The sequence below is a fragment of the Polypterus senegalus genome, chromosome 9 (assembly GCF_016835505.1).
Source record: "Polypterus senegalus isolate Bchr_013 chromosome 9, ASM1683550v1, whole genome shotgun sequence".
In the NCBI taxonomy this organism is placed as follows: domain Eukaryota; kingdom Metazoa; phylum Chordata; class Cladistia; order Polypteriformes; family Polypteridae; genus Polypterus; species Polypterus senegalus.
The window spans coordinates 70309082-70329227 of record NC_053162.1 but is presented as its reverse complement, the minus strand read 5'-3'; the positions used below and the strand labels follow the sequence as shown (position 1 = coordinate 70329227).

At 37.4% G+C, this 20146-nt stretch overlaps 2 protein-coding genes across 6 annotated transcripts in view; both read left to right on the top strand.

Moving 5' to 3' along the window:
• Positions 1-8253, top strand: part of LOC120535398 (cyclic nucleotide-gated cation channel beta-1-like) — a 109058-nt gene extending 100805 nt beyond the window's left edge. For 4 of the 5 annotated variants that reach the window (XM_039763219.1, XM_039763217.1, XM_039763220.1 and 1 more), the window contains exons 18-19: positions 5515-5695; positions 6247-7474. In XM_039763219.1, coding sequence (XP_039619153.1) covers positions 5515-5695; positions 6247-6411 — 346 coding nt within the window. In that variant the 3' untranslated portion in view covers positions 6412-7474. Of the gene's footprint in view, positions 1-5514; positions 5696-6246 lie in introns of all 5 variants that reach the window. The other variant, XM_039763221.1, reaches the window with a different exon arrangement.
• An 8273-nt stretch (positions 8254-16526) lies between these two features.
• kifc3 (kinesin family member C3) overlaps positions 16527-20146 on the top strand; it is a 116243-nt gene continuing 112623 nt past the window's right edge. Inside the window, exon 1 of the mRNA XM_039763215.1 lies at positions 16527-16840. Coding sequence (XP_039619149.1) covers positions 16756-16840 — 85 coding nt within the window. The 5' untranslated portion in view covers positions 16527-16755. The remainder of the gene's footprint in view (positions 16841-20146) is intronic.

The following is a 20146-nucleotide window of genomic DNA, read 5'->3' as shown; positions in this document are numbered from 1 at the left end:
AGAACCACTCTGGCACCGTTATTTTTAAGAGTGTGCTTCAAATTGTGCAAAGTGGTGGCTCCAAGGTTAAGGACTTGTGCCAGCAATCGGAACGTTGCCAGTTTTAAATTCTGTAAGCGCAAGAAGGGACTGTACACTGTTCTGCCGCTGAGCAAGGCCCTTAATCTGCAATTAGTTTGTCCTGGATATGACATTAATCTGCATCTAGCTCTGCAATCAGTTCCTCCAATTTACAGGGTAAACTTGGGGGTTGGTGTTAGGATTGGAACTCCAGACACCGTAAAAAAAAAAACACTGTTCCGGTGTGGTGCTTAGGTGTTACCTGCTGCAATTAAGTGGAAAGTGCAGCAACGCGCCATCAGCGCATACTCCCAACTTTTCTTCATGTTAGAGATAGTTTTCTCCATATACTGTTCTGTGCTACGCTTGCATCAAACAATGAGCTCATTATTCAAGACAGAATGGTTAATTATCTATATATATAATTCACTAAGGCATGACAATCATGGAAAGCACGCCGGAAGGGGCGTGGATTCACTAAGCCGCCGACAAGTAACACACCTATGGCGCACGCAGGAAGGAGCCACGCCGGAGGTGAATTGCCATATGCAGCGTGTAAAACGGTTTGCGAGGGGTATCCCATGGGATCCTTAAAACAATCCTTTACAACTGTGGTTAAAACACAATGAAGTAAGCAGTCTTTAAAAACCGAGTTTTTGGTTACAATGCACAACCGCATGCACCATAGCAAACTGTTTTACACGTTACATACAGTAAACAGTAATTCGCATCCACGACAAACATGCGTCTTCTTAGATGCTCCTGCAGGACCACAGAAAGTCTATGTGAGTCACAGGTGCATCTGGACTGTGCAAAGATGACAACGACTCAAGTGACGAGTTGGAGGTGGGCACATGAGCGATGGCGGTCCGCCTGTTTTCAGTCACGGATGATTGTGTGCTGGTTCGTTCCATGCATTGTTACAATGTTGCTTTTCTTGCTGATTTATTACATTACCGATTTTTCAAATGTTAATTTTCTCCCTGTGCTTAAAAATCATTAAAAAACCGGCCTGATTATGCGGCATATGATACACCGCGGGTTGGCTAGTGGTTTAGTAATAGACTAAAGAATCTTCTTTCAAATAGACAGTTTTTCACATGCCTTTGGTCTAACTTTAATTATAATTCAGTTTTGAGTTTTTTCACCACAGTAACTTTTTTTCTTCTCAGTACTCAAATGTGGCACTTGGTGCCACAGCCCACCTGCCAAGTTGTTTTGCCTGCCTAAGGTAAAGTCATCCCTGATGGAGGATCGCAGTAATCGTGGGGTAGAGGGGTCCTTACATTGGATTGGCTGGTCCAGCGCTGTTTCAGCTGTGGAATGGCTAAATGGGGGAGGCAGCTTGATGGCTGAGGTCTCCAGGACTCTAAACAAATCCAAATCATATTATGTGATATCTACTGTTAAATTCTGCTCCATACCTGTAAAATGTTTATTTTTATACTGTATTGAGGATTTGTTCTGTGTATTGTATTGTATTAACCCCCTTCTTTCTGACACCCACTGCACGCCCAACCTACCTGGAAAGAGGTGTCTTTTTGAACTGCCTTTCCCAAAGTTTCTTCCATTTTTTTCCTACAAGGGTTTTTTTGGGAGTTTTTCCTTGTCTTCTTAGAGAGTCAAGGCTGGAAGGCTGCCAAGAGGCAAAAGTTAAAGCCCATTGGGGGACTTCTTGTGTGATTTTGGGCTATAAAAAAAAAAATTGTATTGTTTTGGAGTCTCCCATGAAACTAATATTTGATTACAGCTTGAACAATTACAAGTACAGAAATACAGCTTCTCTAATCTCAAACAAAGATGAATGCAAAAAAACTTAAGTTTTTTTTTACTTTTTTTCATCTAAACCCAGATAAAACACCTTAATGTCCACAAAAATACTAACAAAGGGACACATTCTTACTTAAAGCATAATTTTTATGACTTATTTGTAGTCACTGTATAAGGATCTGTAGATTTTGTTCTTTCTATGCCATTATTGTGTGTGTGAAAAATCAAAATGTACTTTTTACATTTTAAAGTTACAATTTCTATTGGAAAATTATGCTGTTATTCTCCTGGGTTAAGTGTCATTTACATGAAAGTACTATATGGACCATTCCATACATATCTTTACAGTATATCAGGTTTACTTAATCTCCCTAGGTTTGCAGTGGTTTCTTGCATAAATGTCTGTCTCTTTACATTTTCAAAAGAAATGCTCATGACTCCCAAATTACTCTCAACTGAGTTAAAGTGTGTGAATGAGGGTGTCCTTTAGACAGACTGGTATTCTGTCTATGGCTGATCCTGGCCTTGTGTCCATTGTAGCCAGCATAGGCTTTGACCTTTCCATGAATGTAGCCAGGAGTTTGCATGAGTCAAATATAATGTACTATTATGTGCGTAATTCTTCTTAAACATTATATTCATATATACAACTATTTTTCATAGAAGTACATAACCACTGGTCTTCTTCTTTCGGCTGCTGCCATTAGGGCTTGCCACAGCATATCATCTCCAACACATATAACGTAGCCGGTCCCACTACTATCCTGTAGACCTTCCCTTTCACTCTTGCTGATACTCGTCTGTCACAAATCACTCCTGACACTCTTCTCCACCCATTCCATCCTGCCTGCACTCTCTTCCACAATCCCCATTGCTCTGTACTGTTGATCCCAAGTATTTAAACTCATCCACCTTCACCAGCTCTGCTCCCTGTATCCTCACCATTCTACTGACCTCCCTCTCATTTACACACATGTATTCTGTCTTGTTCCTACTGACCTTCATTCCTCTCCTCCCTACAGCATATCTCCACTTCTCCAGGGTCTCCTCAACCTGCTCCCTACTATCGCTACAGATCACAATGTCATCAGCAAACATCATAGTCCATGGGAACTCCTGTCTAATCTCATCTGTCAGCCTGTCCATCATCATTGCAAATAAGAAAGGGCTCAGAGCCGATCCCTGATGTAATCCCACCTACAACTTGAATGCATCCGTCACTCCTACCGCAGGCCTCACCACTGTCACACTTCTCTCATACATATCCTGTACAACTCTTACATACTTCTCTGCCACTCCCGACTTCCTCATACAATACCACAGCTCCTCTCGTGGCACCCCGTCATATGCTTTCTCCAGGTCCACAAAGACACAATGCAACTCTTTCTGGCCTTATCTTTACTTCTCCATCAACATTCTCAGAGCAAACATTGCATTTGTGGCGCTCTTTCTTGGAATGAAACCATACTGCTGCTCACTAATCATCACCTCACTTCTTAACCTAGCTTCCACTACTCTTTCCCATAACTTCATGCTGTGGCTCATCTATTTTATTCCCCTGTAGTTACTGCAGTCCTGCACATCACCATTATTCTTAAATATCGGCACCATTACACTACTTCTCCACTCCTCAGACATTCTCTCACTTTCCAAGATTCCATTAAACAATCTGGGTAAAAACTCCACTGCCATCTCTCCTAAACACCTCCATGCTTCCATAGGTATGTCATCTGGACCAAAGGCCTTTCCATTTTTCATCCTCTTCATAGCTGTCCTTACTTCCTCCTTGCTAATCCATTGCACTTCCTGATTCACTATCTCCACATCATCCAACCTCTTCTCTCTCTCATTCTCTTCATTCATCAGCCTCTCAAAGTTCTCTTTCCATCTGCTCAACACACTCTCCTCACTTGTGAGTACATTTCCATGTTTATCCTTTAACACCCTAACCTGCTGCACATCTTTGCCAGCTCGGGCCCTCTGTCTAGCCAATTGATACAGGACTCCCTTCTTAGTGTCCAAACTCTCATACAACTCATCATACGTCTTTTCATTAGCCATCGCCACCTCTCTCTTCACCTTGCGCCTTATCTCCTTGCACTCTTGTCTACTTTCTGCATCTCTCTGACTATACCACTTCTTCTTTGCCATCCTCTTCTTCTGTATACTCTCCTGTATTTCCTCATTCCACCCTCAGGTTTCCTCTTCCTGCTTCCTCTTTCCAGATGTCACGCCAAGCACCCTTCTTGCTGTCACCCTTACTACATCTGCTGTAGTTTCTCAGCTGTAACTCTTCACTGCCCACCCAGTGCCTGTCTCATCTCCTCCCTAAACTCAACCTTGCAGTCTTCTTTTTTCAACTTCCACCATTTGATCCTTGGCTCTGCCCTTACTCTCTTCCTCTTCTTGATCTCCAACTTCATCCTACAGACCACCATCCTATGATGCTTAAATACACTTTCTCCTGCCACTACTTTGCAATCTTCAATCTCCTTCAGATCAACTCTTCTGCATAGGATGTAATCTACCCGTGTGCATCTTCCTCCACTCCTGTACGTAACCCTATGTTCCTCCCTCTTCTTAAAATATGTATTCACCATAGCCATGTCCATCCTTTTGGTAAAATCCACTATCCTCTGACCTTCTTCTTTCTTCTCCTTGACACCATACCTACACATCACCTCCTCGTCTCCACTGTTCCCTTCACCAACATGCCCATTGAAATCCGCTTCATTCACCACTTTCTGTCCCTTGGGTACACTGTTCACCACTTAATAATAAATATTAATAATAATAATAACACTTCATCCAACTCACTCCAAAAATCTTCTTTCTCACCCATTGCACACCCAACTTGCAGTACATGTGCACTAACAACATTCATCATCACACCTCCAATTTCCAGCTTCATAATCATTACTCTGCCTGACACTCTTTTCACCTCCAAAACACTCTTGACATACTGTTCCTTCAGAATAACTCCTACTCCATTTTTCCTCCCATCCACACCATGATAAAACAATTTGAATCCACCTCCAATCCACGTTGGCCTTACTCCCCTTCCATTTAGTCTCTTGCACACACAATATATCAACCTTCCTTCTTTCCATCATATCTGCTAACTCTCTCCCCTGACTAGTCATACTGCCAACATTCAAAGTTCCTACCCTCAGTTCCACTCTCTTTACTTTCCTCCTCTCCTCCAGCCCCTGGACACGTCTCCCCCCTCTTCTTCTCCTTCTTCTTCTTCAGCCAACAGTAGCCCAATTTCCGCCAGCACCCTGTTGGCTAACAGTACTGGTGGCAGTCGTTGATAACCCGGGGCTCGACCGATCCGGTATGGATCTGGTGATAGTCCTTATTATATCCTTTCATCCATCATCCAACTCGCTATATCCTAACTACAGGGTCACGGTGGTCTGCAGTCCTTATTATTATATAGAAAAATAACTGTACTTTCCACATTCAAACTATATTCAGAAGAAAGCTCAAAAGAGAGTTCTTCACTGCAGAGAACACTAATGACAGAGTTAATGTGCAATTTATCTTTATTTCATGGATTTAGAATAGGTCATATTAAAGAAAATAGCTGTCGTGCTTCTTTAAAAATGCACTTTAAGAAGAATATGTTATTTACATGATCTCATTAATTCACTGAATATTTGATCATTTTTTTTATTTTAGAAAAATGCTCAACAAAAACCAGAAAACTAAAGAGGCGGCAGAAAAGGCAAAACATGTGATTCGTCCTAGAGCTGAAACCCCCAAACTTCTCCAAGTGGCTGTAGCAGCTAGTAAGCAGTCTGGAATTGAAGGATCCCTCACAAGAATCCAGCCACGACTGCAGAAGTCCAGCTCCTTAGAGGTAATTGGCCTTTATCCTAGAGTTTGATCAGTTTGGACTATCATGTAATGACATTGGCATTGAGTCATTCTTAATATTGAGTTCCATTGGAATTGCATACAAAAGTATGAAAACATAATGCCACTTGTCTCCTTGACACAATGCACAATGTAAATCCTGTCATAGATTACTTGGCCCAGCTTGTATGTCTAATCATGCGATGGCTACTGTTTTTTTGAAATGCCTACTTGACTCCTGTACTCCTTCTCATAACCATCATGACAAGTATGAGACATTCTAGCACAACCTATTAAGTCCACTCCAGACCCTTCCTGAGCCATTGTTCCTTGGTTGGAATAAAACAATGCTTCATTTCTAATAATTACAATCCTTCAATGCTGAACAAATTCAACAAACCTCTATGCTGTACCAATAATAGCAGTTTGGACAAATAAATCATGCAACTGCAACTCATGAAACTACTTAACAGAGTGTATTTTTCTTTCTTGCACTAAGATAAAGCATTACTTACAAAGGAATAACTACATTGTATTATTTTCTTTAATCCTCAGCCGTCCACTTCCCTAAAGCAAACACCTTCTCCACAAGGAATGGCAGAAGATGACAACCAGGATGCAGTATCTGTGTCCTCAGACAGCTCCACGTTAAATTCTACCAGAGGGAAAAACCTGTCTGTAGAAGTGTCTGCAGAGGAAAAAGAGACATCCAAAAAATAAGCTATGAAATCTGAGGAATGCATGAAAGAGATTCCTTTTGGGCAGCACTTTGTGGTTCTTGAATTTCCAGCTGTCACCAAAAGAGGAGTATCTTCAGTCATGTAGTAATCTATGCTAGTTTACAACACTATGGCAGTGTAACTACAGATATTGTATACCAGAAACATCAGCTGAATAGAGCTTTAAAGTGCACAGGTGAACAGCTAAACTACAGTAAAAGTCACATGTAGACTGGCAGCTTTGTTTTACTATTTAAAGTTATTATGGTACATGACATCATTTTTTACTATAAGAAAATCACATTTCTGTCTTACTTTTATGACAATTCATTTTGGCTGCGTTTTCTCTTTTTCCTTAAAAGAAAATAGAAAGTGAATGTTAATAAGCAATACTAATATAAGTGTTGCCAATGGCTACTTAATTACAAGGCATGCTAGTTGGCCTGAAGCCACTGAAAGTTACCGAAAGCAAAAAGCTCCTTTACACTGGGCACAATATGTCTGTAGAATTCTGAGATCATATATTATTGACCTTTATCTAATCAGTCTAATCTAATCTCCATTGTTGACCGATTCTGGAAATGTGTGTACTGTAAAATATAAAATAGACTTTTTTTAATGTTTAAATGTGTTTTAATGTAACCGAACAATTCTTTCTACATTATGTATTTTCTTATATTGAAAAAGAGTTTTATACACTGTTCCTATAAATAAAATTCATTACTGTTCTTATAAATAAAATTCAATAGATATTTCTTAACAGTGATTTATATTATTATATTGTACTTTCAAAATATTCAAGTTCAATAGTATACCAGGTACTATTGTTGCATTTTCTACTGCCATCATTAGCTGTCCAAATTAACACTGACAGAAACAACCTTTTTCTTTTTGCAAAGTTATATTAAGTTGGTTCTGAATAAAGACGGATTGCAAAAGAATTACATTTTTTCTATTTTCACCTTCTATTGGAACCTGTCCGTAAGAAATGTAAAAAACACAGTAGTACATGCAAACATATCCTTAACAGCCAAAAATAAACTCGTGAAAACAGTATCTGCTCGTAATTTGAGAAGTTTTAAAGCACTTTAATATACTGTTGAAATAAAATTACATAGTATTTATCATTGTGCAATAACATTCATTTGTATGCACACACTTAACATTGTGAATATGAATTATGAGCAGGATTAACTCCTTTATTAGATTCTATATCAGAATATTAAAAATTTACTAATATGGCCCAGCACCATCAAAGTCCAGAAATGTTAAGGAAAACTTCATGGGTGCAAAATCTCAAGGCAGTATTTTGAATCAGGATTATATTCTTTTCCAGATTTGTGTGACTGGGCACCATCCCCAAGTTTAATGGACAGTTAAAAAGATGGATCATGTTTTAATATTAAGCAGTGCACATTGCAAATATTTAAAAATGAAGGACAGCCAGTGTTGTTAAATTCCATGGTATTCACATTTGCCACTTGTTGGTATGATGTGACAAACACATCAGTTTAAATAGCAATAGTTTTGTCTGTGCATAACAAGATGCAAAGGTTTGTTTTTTTAGGATCAAAGAGTATTCTGTTGTTAAAACATTTTTAGAGTCAATCCATTGGAAGTTTGCGTAGAGGTTGCAGAATTATCCAGATGGCATGTCTGTAGTTTACAGTTAAATGCAATTTTTATCATTGGGGGTATCTTGTTTTCTTTATACTTTATGCCTCAAAACTGAGCAAGTGTAAGGCTGTAGAATTGAAGTAGAAACTGTCTTGCTACTAACACAGGTTGTACTGTTTGGATATTTTATGGAGGTGAGTACTCTAACCCTGTGATTTATGTTGTGTGGCCAAAAATAAATATTTCATCTGTTTAGGTTATACCACATCATACATTTAGGGCAATGAAACAACATACAATTGTTGCATTATATGAGTAGAAGCTAAAATCGTTAAGTTAAAAATTAGCTCTTCACTTGTAAATAATATTAAAATATACTGTGATATCATACAAGCAACTCACTTTGTTTGTGATTAATTGTAATCCCTATATACAACAGGTTGGTGTAGTCCCAGAAGTTCTTAAGATCCCCCATTAATGTTAAATTTTCTTCAGTTCTGTGTCTAATTTAGGAAAGGCATAAACATTATAATTTATGAAGGTTTTAATGGATTTAAAAATGCTCATTGGTAATTTTTTTTAATTAGAATTTCATTATATGTGTAGACTTGTGTGTCCTTATTTGGCATTATTATTATTTATTATTTTATAATTTTACTCATTGGCTTTTTAAAAATGTCATATTATTAAGTATAAAGAATACCAATTTTTAATATATACACTGCATTGCACACTCTCATTGACTCCTTTGTCTGCCGTAAAACAAAATAAACCAGAAAAGAACTTGATATAACATAGAGAAAGACTGAAAATAATGAAGACCAATGCCATAACTAAGAATAACCACAAGAAACCCCTTATTAGTTTGTGGTCTTTTCTGGCCAATATAAATACAATAAAGGCGGGCCTTTAACAGTATTGACAGCCCGTACTTTGTCTGACCACACCAGTTTTTTAAATATTTTTATTTCAGTTGTCCTTAATTCCTTTTCAACAAGTTGTTGACTATTATTTTTGTATTTTGTTTCACCAGACTAAATATATCTGTGAAAGATATAGCAGAATTCCTGGACATTGTATGAGAGGGTTTCAGTAGAGTTTAAGGAAGATGACTGGGAAGAATACATACTACCGTCCAGACTGCAATACTCAATAGCATGAGTTGTTTTCCTTGGTTTATGATATCAAAACAGGAACAAACAGAAAAAAGGATAACATGGATGAGTGCACCTTTCCAAACTTCAGTAACTAGCTGATGAAAATCAAACAATGCTATAATTTCTCCCCACAGACATTAATGGGTTGTAAAGGATTCTAACTTTTCAAGCATCACAGAATGGTAAAGCTTTTTTGGTATGAGAAAGAAGGCTGTGCCTTTGTGGCTTTGAGGGGATTTCTTTTTTGCTTTTCTGCTGCCAGAAGCCTCTTGTTTGCCTTTTTACCAATTTATTTATATTCATGGAGGATTACCCCATTTCAGCTTGGTTGTCTCTTTGGAGCAAAACAGTTAATGTCAATGATTCTTCTACCACCATTAATGAATTTGATTGGTAAAATAAAGCACAGAGCATCGTTGGTGTTCTTATTGGGGCTTTTTGCTTTTTCCGGGGTCAGCATTTTTGTCTGCATTGCAGATCCATACCAGGGAGACAACAGTCTTTACTGTGGGGAGTCATCATTTTTAAAGCCTACTAACCAAATGAGTACAAGAAAACCAAACTGGCTAAGGAAAAAAGACAGAAAGAGGACTGCACTAGAAGATAGTATATTAGTTGAAAGGAGAGCAGAAAGTCAGTATATTAACAAGACAAGTACTGTTTTTAAAAGCATGAGGATGGTAATTAACACCACTGAAGTAAAGCAGCAAAGGATTACGTCCAAACACAGATGGAAGCAAAATACCACACAAGCAAAGCCTGCATTAGTGGATACTGTCAATACCGAGAAATACATGACTGCTAGTTACATAGAAAAGCCCAGTCCTGCTAAAGCTTTTATAAACACATCACATAATCCTATTTGGAAGAACAGAGCAGATTACAATCAGCATGTGACAAAGCTGGCTGCAAAAAAGGTTTCTTTGAAAGACCTGTTGCTGAAAATGGTTCCTCCTGCTGTTAAGCAGCATTTGAATAAAAAATATATTTCTGTTTCCAACAGTACTCTGTCAGGCAAACCCTCAGACGCTAATAATAAAGGCAAGCAGTCAGCAGACAATCAAAACATCCCCTTACCTAGACATACCCCAGTGATTACCTCCAACCCTTTTGGTTTTGGAATTCAGGAACAGAAAGAATCAGAATTCAGTTCTGCAGTTTCAAATTATCATAACAATTACCAGAACCTTGTAAGACATACAAAAGTTGGGCCAAATTCTGTTCTTGCTGAATTTAGAAACACTACTGTTTTGACTGTTACTGCAAACAGTTTTCCAGTTTTAACTGTTAGTCAATATTATGTCTGGGTGTTTTGTGTTGTGCTAATTAGCGATGTGTTCCTTACTGCTATTCAGTTCATTGCAGATGATTCTTTATGGAATTTCCTGGAAGCAAAAGATCTTTTGAGTTATTACAAGAAAGTTAAGAGATGGGATGCATTAGGATCCTTTGTGGGTTCCTTTGTAATCTGCCTCATGATTAATTTTGGAATGTGCCACTTAACACCAGCTAATCCATTTTTGTACCATGTTGCTTGTAGCACTGTCTTTGTTATATTTGCTGCTGGAATGATTTTCTTCTATCCCTTTCACTCCTTTACAGCAAGTACTTACCGCTACACAGCCATTGAAAATAGCGCTAAACTACTTTTGTGCAATATACAACACTCACCTTACACTTTGATTGCATTCCTTATTGGCTTTCTTACTTTTGGATTTGATGTGGTTCAGCTCTGGTACTTGCGTGATGTGGAAGCTCCAGTTGTGCTTTTAGCTCTAATATTGGTTATTCAGAATCTCCTTGAAATTGTTTTCAAATTTATTTTAGATAGCTGGGAAACACAAAGTCAGCAGTATCACTGGATGTTCTCCCTTGCAGTGTTCACAGCTGGTATTCAGTCCCTTGCCTACTGCTATACTAAGGTCTTGATTTTTTTCATCCTTGTTGAATTTCTTTATGCTTTCCGCCATACACTGGCTTTTAATGCCCTCGAGGCTTTTACTGAGTATATTGCACCTCCTGCAATTAAGAGAGATGCCAGATTTATAATCCTGTCCATTTATCTTGGCCCCGGAATGGGATTGGGATCATTTTATGCTGGCTCTGTCTATGACTTTTTTGGGACAACAGCATTCTATCAAATTCACACTCTTCTAACATTTATATTGTTGGTGATATTTTTCCCACTAAAATTTGCTATTCCACAGAGAGCATCTGTTGCTTATGAAAAGCCAACTCTTACTGAAATGTCAGGCAGTCCCCACCCTGAAGCGCATTTTAAGGCCTTGTTATCTGACATGTCAGATGATAGTGTTGAAACAAGTTCTTATGAAGATCAATGCTTAGAAGGTATTGCAATGTTAACAAATGAAAGAAAAAATAAATAAGATGGGAAAATTATGTCTCTAATGTTATAATATCAGAAAATATTTTACAATCTACATTTGCAGCTAAAATGATCTGATAGATATACAACTGGGTGGATGAAGAAAAAGGAGTCTGCTTGCTCTTTGGAATTGGCAATTCAGAGTTAAGTGTTCAAAAGAAAATACCTTTCTGTATGTTCTTTTGCCGTAATGGCAAAATATTAGAGGTCTGAAGTTGTAAATGTGCAAATATTTTTTTTTTTGCTTTAATAAGTTAACTCAGTGCTCATTGTGGAAATATAGCATTCAGAAAAATAAACATTGACTTACTGAATTTGACTGATTTGATACATGAATGTATTATTTTATTGGAAAATTACTGATATTTAATTATTATAGATACTGTAAATAGGTGCCAAATGAAGAATTTGCACAAAGTACAACTTAATTGAAAAACAAATAGGATTTGTAAGTTAATTTACTGTATACTTTATAGTTTTGATGGATTCTCTCTTTTGCATTAAATTATTCATATAATTTCCCTCATCTACTTTAATGATGTTCCTTTACTTAAAAGCTTCTTGGGACCATCACTTACTCTCTGAACATGCAGACTCATTTGGACTCCAATATGTTTGATAATTACGGCAAATTAGCTTGAGGTAACTTTCAACTGCCAATACGTTGGTATTCCTCATCAAGGAGAGACGCTCCACTGAACTGAGTTTTGTTGATTCTGACAGTCACAGCAAACTGAATTTACAGTGAAGTTTCTGGGACCTGTCCTTGAGTTTCTTAAATATGTGACACTGAGCATTAGTCAAGCAGCCTGTTTATACACAGACCAACACTTCTACAATGAAGGGACACACTAGATGGCAATAATATTTAAATATGCTTTAGCAGGAAGTTGCTGCTCAGTTTGTACAGGAACATAGATTATTCAGATTGGACAGTGTTAATCCATCCCTACAGATACCAGTGTTGATGTTCTTTACCCCACTGCTACCTTCTTTTTTTGCTGGTGGGGGTGGAAGTCAGTTGTGGTGTTGGCTGCCAGGCAAAACAAACGGTACATCCCAATATAACTCTTTGGCAACAGTTTAGTTCAGGTTCTGCAAAAATGCACCTATTACTTGTTTATTCTTATGTAATATGACCTTAACAAAGGTTTCATTTAGTGTAATAACACTTACAAAACCAGTGGTGTGGCCTACTAAAAATAACCACTTTGGAATGGTCAGATGTGGCCTTAAGTGAGAAATTGTTCTCTTGATATCGCATACTTCATATTTACAAGTAATTTTACCAGCATGTAATATGCCAGGATGTACAGAGATGAATAACATACTGTATTTACATATCCTGTATTCTATAATTAAGACCAGAAGAAGCTTTTCTTAAGGTCTTGTTACATAATAGTAAATGAGTAATAGATGTATTTTTTGCAGTGCCTAAACTAAAGTGTAACCAATTCTTTTAGCAGCACTGTTGCTGCTGTCAGCTTTTAGCTAAACGACTGTAGTTCTGCTAACGGCAGGTCAGTCTCGGCAGAAGCCTTTTACTACATCTTTTTCTGATCACTGGACTCATTTTTTTTCCTTGACTAAACAAGTCATAAATGAAAAGCCCAGAATTACTGTCACAATAATTCTCATTCTAGGGTGTCTGGTGTTCATTATCATTCTAAGATTAAAGCTACTTACAGTAAATATTTTGTCTTAAATTAAATCCCTTCCCACAGTCTGAACTGTGTACACATAACATCATCTTCTGCTTTTAGGTTTTAGGAACATGGCCTGCTTTCAGTGACGGAGCAGCCAACCATCAAAAAATGCTACATAGAATTTAGTGTTTATCCTGGATTCCCTTTTGAATGAATATTGTTCCAGTGTTTGTATTGATATAATTTTTTAAAAAACTTAATTTTCACAGAATTCAATTTATATTATTATTGTTACAACAGAACACCTCATTTAATAAAATAAATAGTGTGGTTGATTGGTAATGTTATTCTGCAAGAGTCCAGACTCTGTTGTGGAAATGCTCAAGGTGTTGGTTCCCTACCCTGTGGCAGTCCTCTTAAGAATGACCACTTGGACATGCAGTACGAATTTCATTGTATTATGCACACATGACAATAAACTTGATTTGCAGAAATTCCTTGATTCTTCACTAATAGAGTATATAGACAAGGAGGATGAGCCTATAGGAGACAGGTGGAGAATTTTTTTTTTTTTTTCTTTTTTTGCAATCAAAATTGCCTGCAACTCAACATCAGTAAAACCAAGAAACTGACTATTGACTTCTCTGCACCAAAGCTGTTCTATGCCCAGTTACTCTTCAGGGAGTGGAGGTGGAGTGTGGCACACTTGTATATGTGTTTGGGGGTCCACATCAATGATAAGTTGCATTGGTCTAGAAACACAGATGAACTATATAAGAATGGCCAGAGAACACTCTTTTTTTCTTAGGTGATTGCATTCACTTCAAGAGAAGCCTACTAAATCAACAAGCTAATTAAGAAGTCAGGTTCACTCAGGTTCAGTTATAGGGTGCACGGTTGACCTGCCAGAGGTAATAGTTCAGGAAGGAAGAGAGAACATATGACTCCATTTATGAATTATGCTGCACACCCTCCTTCTAAAACACTCATTGATTGATTTTCACCAACCAATTAGTCTAAAGAGGGGTCAAGAAATGATACTAAGGTTCCTTTATATATATGACAATACACCTTTATAATGGCTCACTGCGACAAAGTCAAACTTTTTTTCTTCTTTTTGGTAATTCTTGTGTAGTTTGTGGGTGTTGATGATGTTATAAATATTTCTGTCTTCTTTGATCTCATGTAAAACTTTGGAATAAATTACTATCTATCTGTCTGTCTTTTCCATGATGGCACAGCTGGGACACACATTGATTACATGTGGAAAATTAGCAGCCACTTTCTACTGCTCAGAGTGTATGGTTAAAAAATAAAAAAGCTAAATGAATTAAATCTGTATTTTACAAGAATTTCAAAATTAATTAAATCTATACTTTACAAAAATCTCCAAAGCTCTTGTAGCTGCTAAAAGAATGTCTTTTGTGACGAGTGACTTTGAAACAAGTTCCCACAACCACAAAACCTAAAGATATGAAGCTAGGTATAGAAACTTGTTAGCGACAAAGAGAATTTCATCTTGACCTCATCTGTAGAAAACAACATTTAGTTTATTTTTGTACAATATAATTCTTTTTAAAGGTGGCACAGAACTGCTGCCTTGCAATAAGGAGACCAGGGTTCATGTCCCAAGTCCTCCCTGTATGGAGTTTGCATGTTCTCCAAGTGTTTACGTGGGTTTCCTCCTACTGTCCAAAGTCATGCAGGTTAAGTAAATTGGTAACACTAAACTGGAGTGTCTTTGGCATGTGTTTATTTGCCCTTAAATGCACTGGTGCCCTATCCAGGGTTTATTTGTGCCTTGTTCCCTATATGCTAGCTGGGTTAGGCTCCAACCCCCACTCCCCATGAGCCTGGTCTGGATTAATTAAGAGGGTGAGAAAATGACATGAGTATTCTCTTTACTACCGTACAACAATTTAAACACGTATAAATGACAATATAGTTGAAATTATGCAGCGAATACCATTCAATGAAACAGCATGCACTTTGTGTGTATTTATATATTATACACACATTCACGTCTATAGTCTTGTTTTTCTATAAATTTGGTTCTTACAATTCCACTTAGTACAATAAACATCAATTAACATTGACCTTTCCTCGACATTCCCCAGTATACTATGGTGCAAGCTTCCGTCCAGAACTGCAGCCAAATACCACAGATTTCTCACTGTGATACTAATGTCTCCTACCTGGTCCAAAGTGTTGCTGCAAGTTACTTAAGAAAGGATCAAAACAATAATCATTGCTAGTGTCACTGCTTGGCACCAATGAGAAAAAGAAAATGAGAGAGTTTAAAAAAAAAACAAAAGCCAAACAAACAAAAAAATGAAGCCTAAACTTTCAAATTTAATAGCTTGTGAAGTTTGCTTAGGAAATTAAGTCATACTTATATTTTCTACTAGTAGCTAAGATACCTAGTTAATTTATTGTAAGTGAACTATCTATCCATCTTTTAACCTGCTTATGCATTTCAGCAGCACTGGCCACAAGGTGCAGACCAACCCTGGACAAAGCACCAGTCCCTCATGGGGATGCTCACAAACGCAACTGCATTTATAATGTAGAGCCGAGTTAGTGCTGCCAGTGAACCAGTACATATCTGCTTTGTGGGTGAGAAATCAAAGTTCTTAATCAAAGGACTACATTAACCCAGGGGGGCCGTCCAAAGGTGTGTCCAGGCTGGAATCTGAACCAATGGCCATGGACCTGGGAGACAGCAATGCTAACCACTGGGCCACCGTAAAACATGCAACCTTATCTATATTGACCGTTATACACTGTAACAGACTACAATTCCCATAAACTGACTGCTTTTAATAATGGATTCATTTGGTACATTTTAACATTTAACAAGATAAGCTTGGTTTTCAAATGTTAGAACTTAGTTGCTATACAATTCAGCACAATACCATTGCAACCTCGAACAAGTTAGATTGGGTTATTATCATAAACCTACTTTAGAAACTGCTTGTGGTTCATAGCGCCACGCCTTTGACCTACTGCAAAAAGTGCTAATCAAAATACAGAATGGTGGCAACTGAAAACTGAATGTTGTATTTTTTTCAAATGGCTTTACTTAACGACTACTTTAAAATACCACATTAAAACAAACCTTTGATTACATATGAGGGCGTCGACTGTACACCGTAAAGCAACGTCGTGGATGACTGTTTTTGGTAAATGTGGCGACGGCTTCCTTCTAATTTACTCCATAATTTCGACTATGCTTAGGTCATATTATACAGGGGATTCAAAAGTTGTAATATAAAAGGCTGTTTCTTGAATCAGAGCTCTTCACTCGCTCGCTCGCTACTTCCCTACACGTACGCAGTGCCGCTGAAGAGGAGCACGTCGAGTACGCGGCAGTACCGGAGAGCGCACAGCTCGAAGCGGCAGCCTGTGACGTAAACGACGCCCTGTCCCTGTTGCGACTTGCGGTTTAGGCGTTTCTTTCCTTCCACCTCCTTCTTTACTCCACTAAGTTTGGGAAAGACAGTCCATCTGCGCAACGCTGACGAGACAGCGTACGGTGTATGCATCTCTATCGAAAAGAACTTCACGGAAAAATACAACTGCTTTTCAAGAAAAAAAAAAAAACTCAAGCGGAGTTCACTGTAGGTGAGTGATCTAATCGTATAATGTGTGCCGGGCTGTTTCATTATCAAACCGTTAAAAGAAAGAATCCTTCATTTTAGCGAACTTTAGAAATTTAGTGGATATGAGGTTTATGCATTCAGAATATAATCTTCTTAATTCAAGTGTATGTTTTCATCAGTTTGGGATAAAATAATTTGTGTGTATGGACACGGTGGTCTAATTGTTTCAAGATGTTTCAGTTCTGCTTGAATAGCATGCATACGAGCCGGTTAGTTTTTTCCTAGTTATTATGATGACAGATACATTATGGGGAAATTATTCTTGTATGTTTTTACTATACTCAAACTTTTATGAGTGATCACTACGCTCATAAATGTATTACTATATATACAAATATTCAGTAAATATTTAAAAAAATTGTAAGCGGATGTGGATGCGTAAATAAGAAAGGATGTGGCAATATAACTGAGATCCATTTTCAGTGGTTTGAGCATTACATCCAGTGTATTCTTAAAATAGATCTTCTCTATTTTTGTTCACTTTACAGTGTGCTGGTTTTGAAGCTGCTCGCTCTAAAAGTTACGTGTAAACTCAATAACAAGCACGTGAACTGTCGTGAACTGTATAGTACTGTATGTTTTGTTGTACTGGTCAGCCCGTCATTATAGTTTATCAAGTTTGAATCCCATCTTAGAATATCTTTTTGGAGGAAGAGAGCACTGTGGCTCAAGAATTTCATTGTATTCCAAGAAACATATTTAAAGAATCCTGAACAGAAGCATTAAATATTCACTAGCAATTTAGATTGTTTTATATATATATATATATATATATATATATATATATATATATATATATATATATATATATATTTTAATGTAAGATTGAAGACTAGGAATGAAGTGCATATTTATCACTAAGAACTCAATAAATAAAGTAAATTCAGAAACTGTGTAGAAGCACAAATTTTTATAATTGATAGTAAGTTTGTTCTTTAGAACACATGGACTTGTGTAAAAACACAGTAATATTAGTAAGATGTTCACTTTATCATAAAACAAATATAGCGTGGTATATTGCTACATGGATTTGCTCTGCTGCCTCATGGACCCAGTGTTCTGGTTTTGAATAACAAGTCAGGCTATTATCTAAGTGGGGTTTGCATGTTTTTGCCCCATTTCTGTAGGGGGTTTCCTCTGGGAACACAGGATTTTCATCCCACATTCCCAAATGCATACAGGTTAGATTGATTGGTGGTTCCAGTTTTGCCCTGAATGAGCATCAACATGGGAGTGTATGTGAGCTGGATGAGAATTGGACTAATCTAGTTTGGGAACGTTGTTGTGACTAAACAAAAACCTGCTTAAATAAAACAGTCTTCTAGTGGTGAAATGGAAAATGGCACTTTGACCTAGTAATATTTAGGAAACAGTATGTGGACAACAAAATATTGGTAATGATTGACATGTTCTTGTTAAAATATGTGTTGATTTTCTGTATGCTATAATTCAATGCGAAAATTAAGGCTTTCAACTTCTAATATACATTATGAAGACTATTGTATGTGTAGTTCATGAAAAGTTTTTAAATTTGTAAATATTTTTACATTTCACTGACTTGATGGTGAAAAAAATGCAACAAAAACCTTTCATTTATTGAACTCCTTTTCAAAGGCAATGGCCACTTTTTGTCCGAAAGCTGTTGTTTATCAGACAGCTTGATTCTGTTTTTTGTTCCCATGGGATTTTCAGTGTTACGTATATTTTTGCAAGAAACGATGGGCTGGCACTTTGTCCAGGTATTGTACCTGTCATGCTGGGATAGGTTTTAGCTGCTCTGCAACTCTATCCTGTCTTAGCAGATTAAGAAGATGGATGAATGGAAAAAGATGCATATTGATATCACAGTGTTTAGAAATACAAGGGTCACTTTACCTTCACTTTCTTAGCTGTTTTTATTAATTTTCTCATTTACAATGTGTCCTCTTTCTTAACTCATTTAGTAAAGTAATACACATAATATTGTGTTGTTATTGGTTATTATAGTAAATCTTGAAGAAGTAATATGTTAAAAATACTTCTTGATCAATTAGAGGACAGGGGCCCTTATTAAGAACTTGGTTGGGATAAAAAACACAAGTCAGAGGTTCCAACAGAATTTAATTAAAGTCGCCCAGGAATGAACTGATTTCAAGACCAGCTCAAGGTAATTTTCCAGGTGAATTATTTAATTTACTAGGGGGCTTAGCCCCCTGTTCGCTTTGCTTGCCAACCCCTTTCCCCCCCTGCCTGAACTTCGCGCCATTGTGAAGGGGGGGCTAAACGCACCCCAAGGAGACGCAGCTGCTCCTCTGAAACCCCTCTTAAACGGTGATATAATGGGAAACAAATACATTTTTTTAACTCCTCTTTGCTCGATCAGCTGCCGGATTGTTGTAGCTGCCATGTCATGTGATCTGAACTTCGCTCGCATACCAATTGAAGTGCCACACGCCGTTGTGAAGAGTGTGGCTGAATGTATACCTCCTCTTTGCTCAATCAGCTACTGGCTTGCTTCTAGCTTGCTGCTGCTTTCGTTCCACATGATTGGCATTTTATGTGGTGCTTCGAACGTTTAAAAGCCTGTACAGCACCTGTCCTTTTGTTCTGAAACACTATGTGATCTCTTTCTGCTTTTCCGTTATTTCACTGAGTAATATTTTCAGTTTATCTGTGCTGATGTGATCTTTTCACTCATTTTTTTGAGACTTTCGAATTTTCCTACTTCCATTATCTCTAACCTGCTCTACATGTGTATCGCGCAACTAGCTTACAAAGGTTGTAAGTATGATGTGACGTGCCTGTGTCGCGGGATGTGATAGTGTCTCTCTTCAAAAGATCTCGTCTCTTCACTGGAAAAAAGTTTTGTCCTAAGATTTTTTTTTTTATATAATAGAGAGATGTGAATTTGTTAACTAGTTAATGTTGCAAATGTCAGAAATATGTAAAGAATATTATTTTTTAACAATGAAAAATACAGTTTATAAATGTTTTGGCTTTAAATGCAATCATAATATTTTTTTCAGAATTTTCTAAAGTAATTTTATTAATTATTTTCTATTTACCAGTTTTGTTAAACTTAAAAGTTCAAGGCTGGAACCTCGGTAATGTAACGGTGTGCACTTACCGACTCAACTTGGAGCCTTCTGCTACCCTAACATTTACTTCTTTAGGATTTGGGATGCAAAGCAGGAGTTTCTGGGAAAAAAAGCACACAGACTGAAACTTCCAGACGCCACAGAGATAATAAGCAGGCAAGAAGACATAGCCATTATCTGGAACAGTGAGG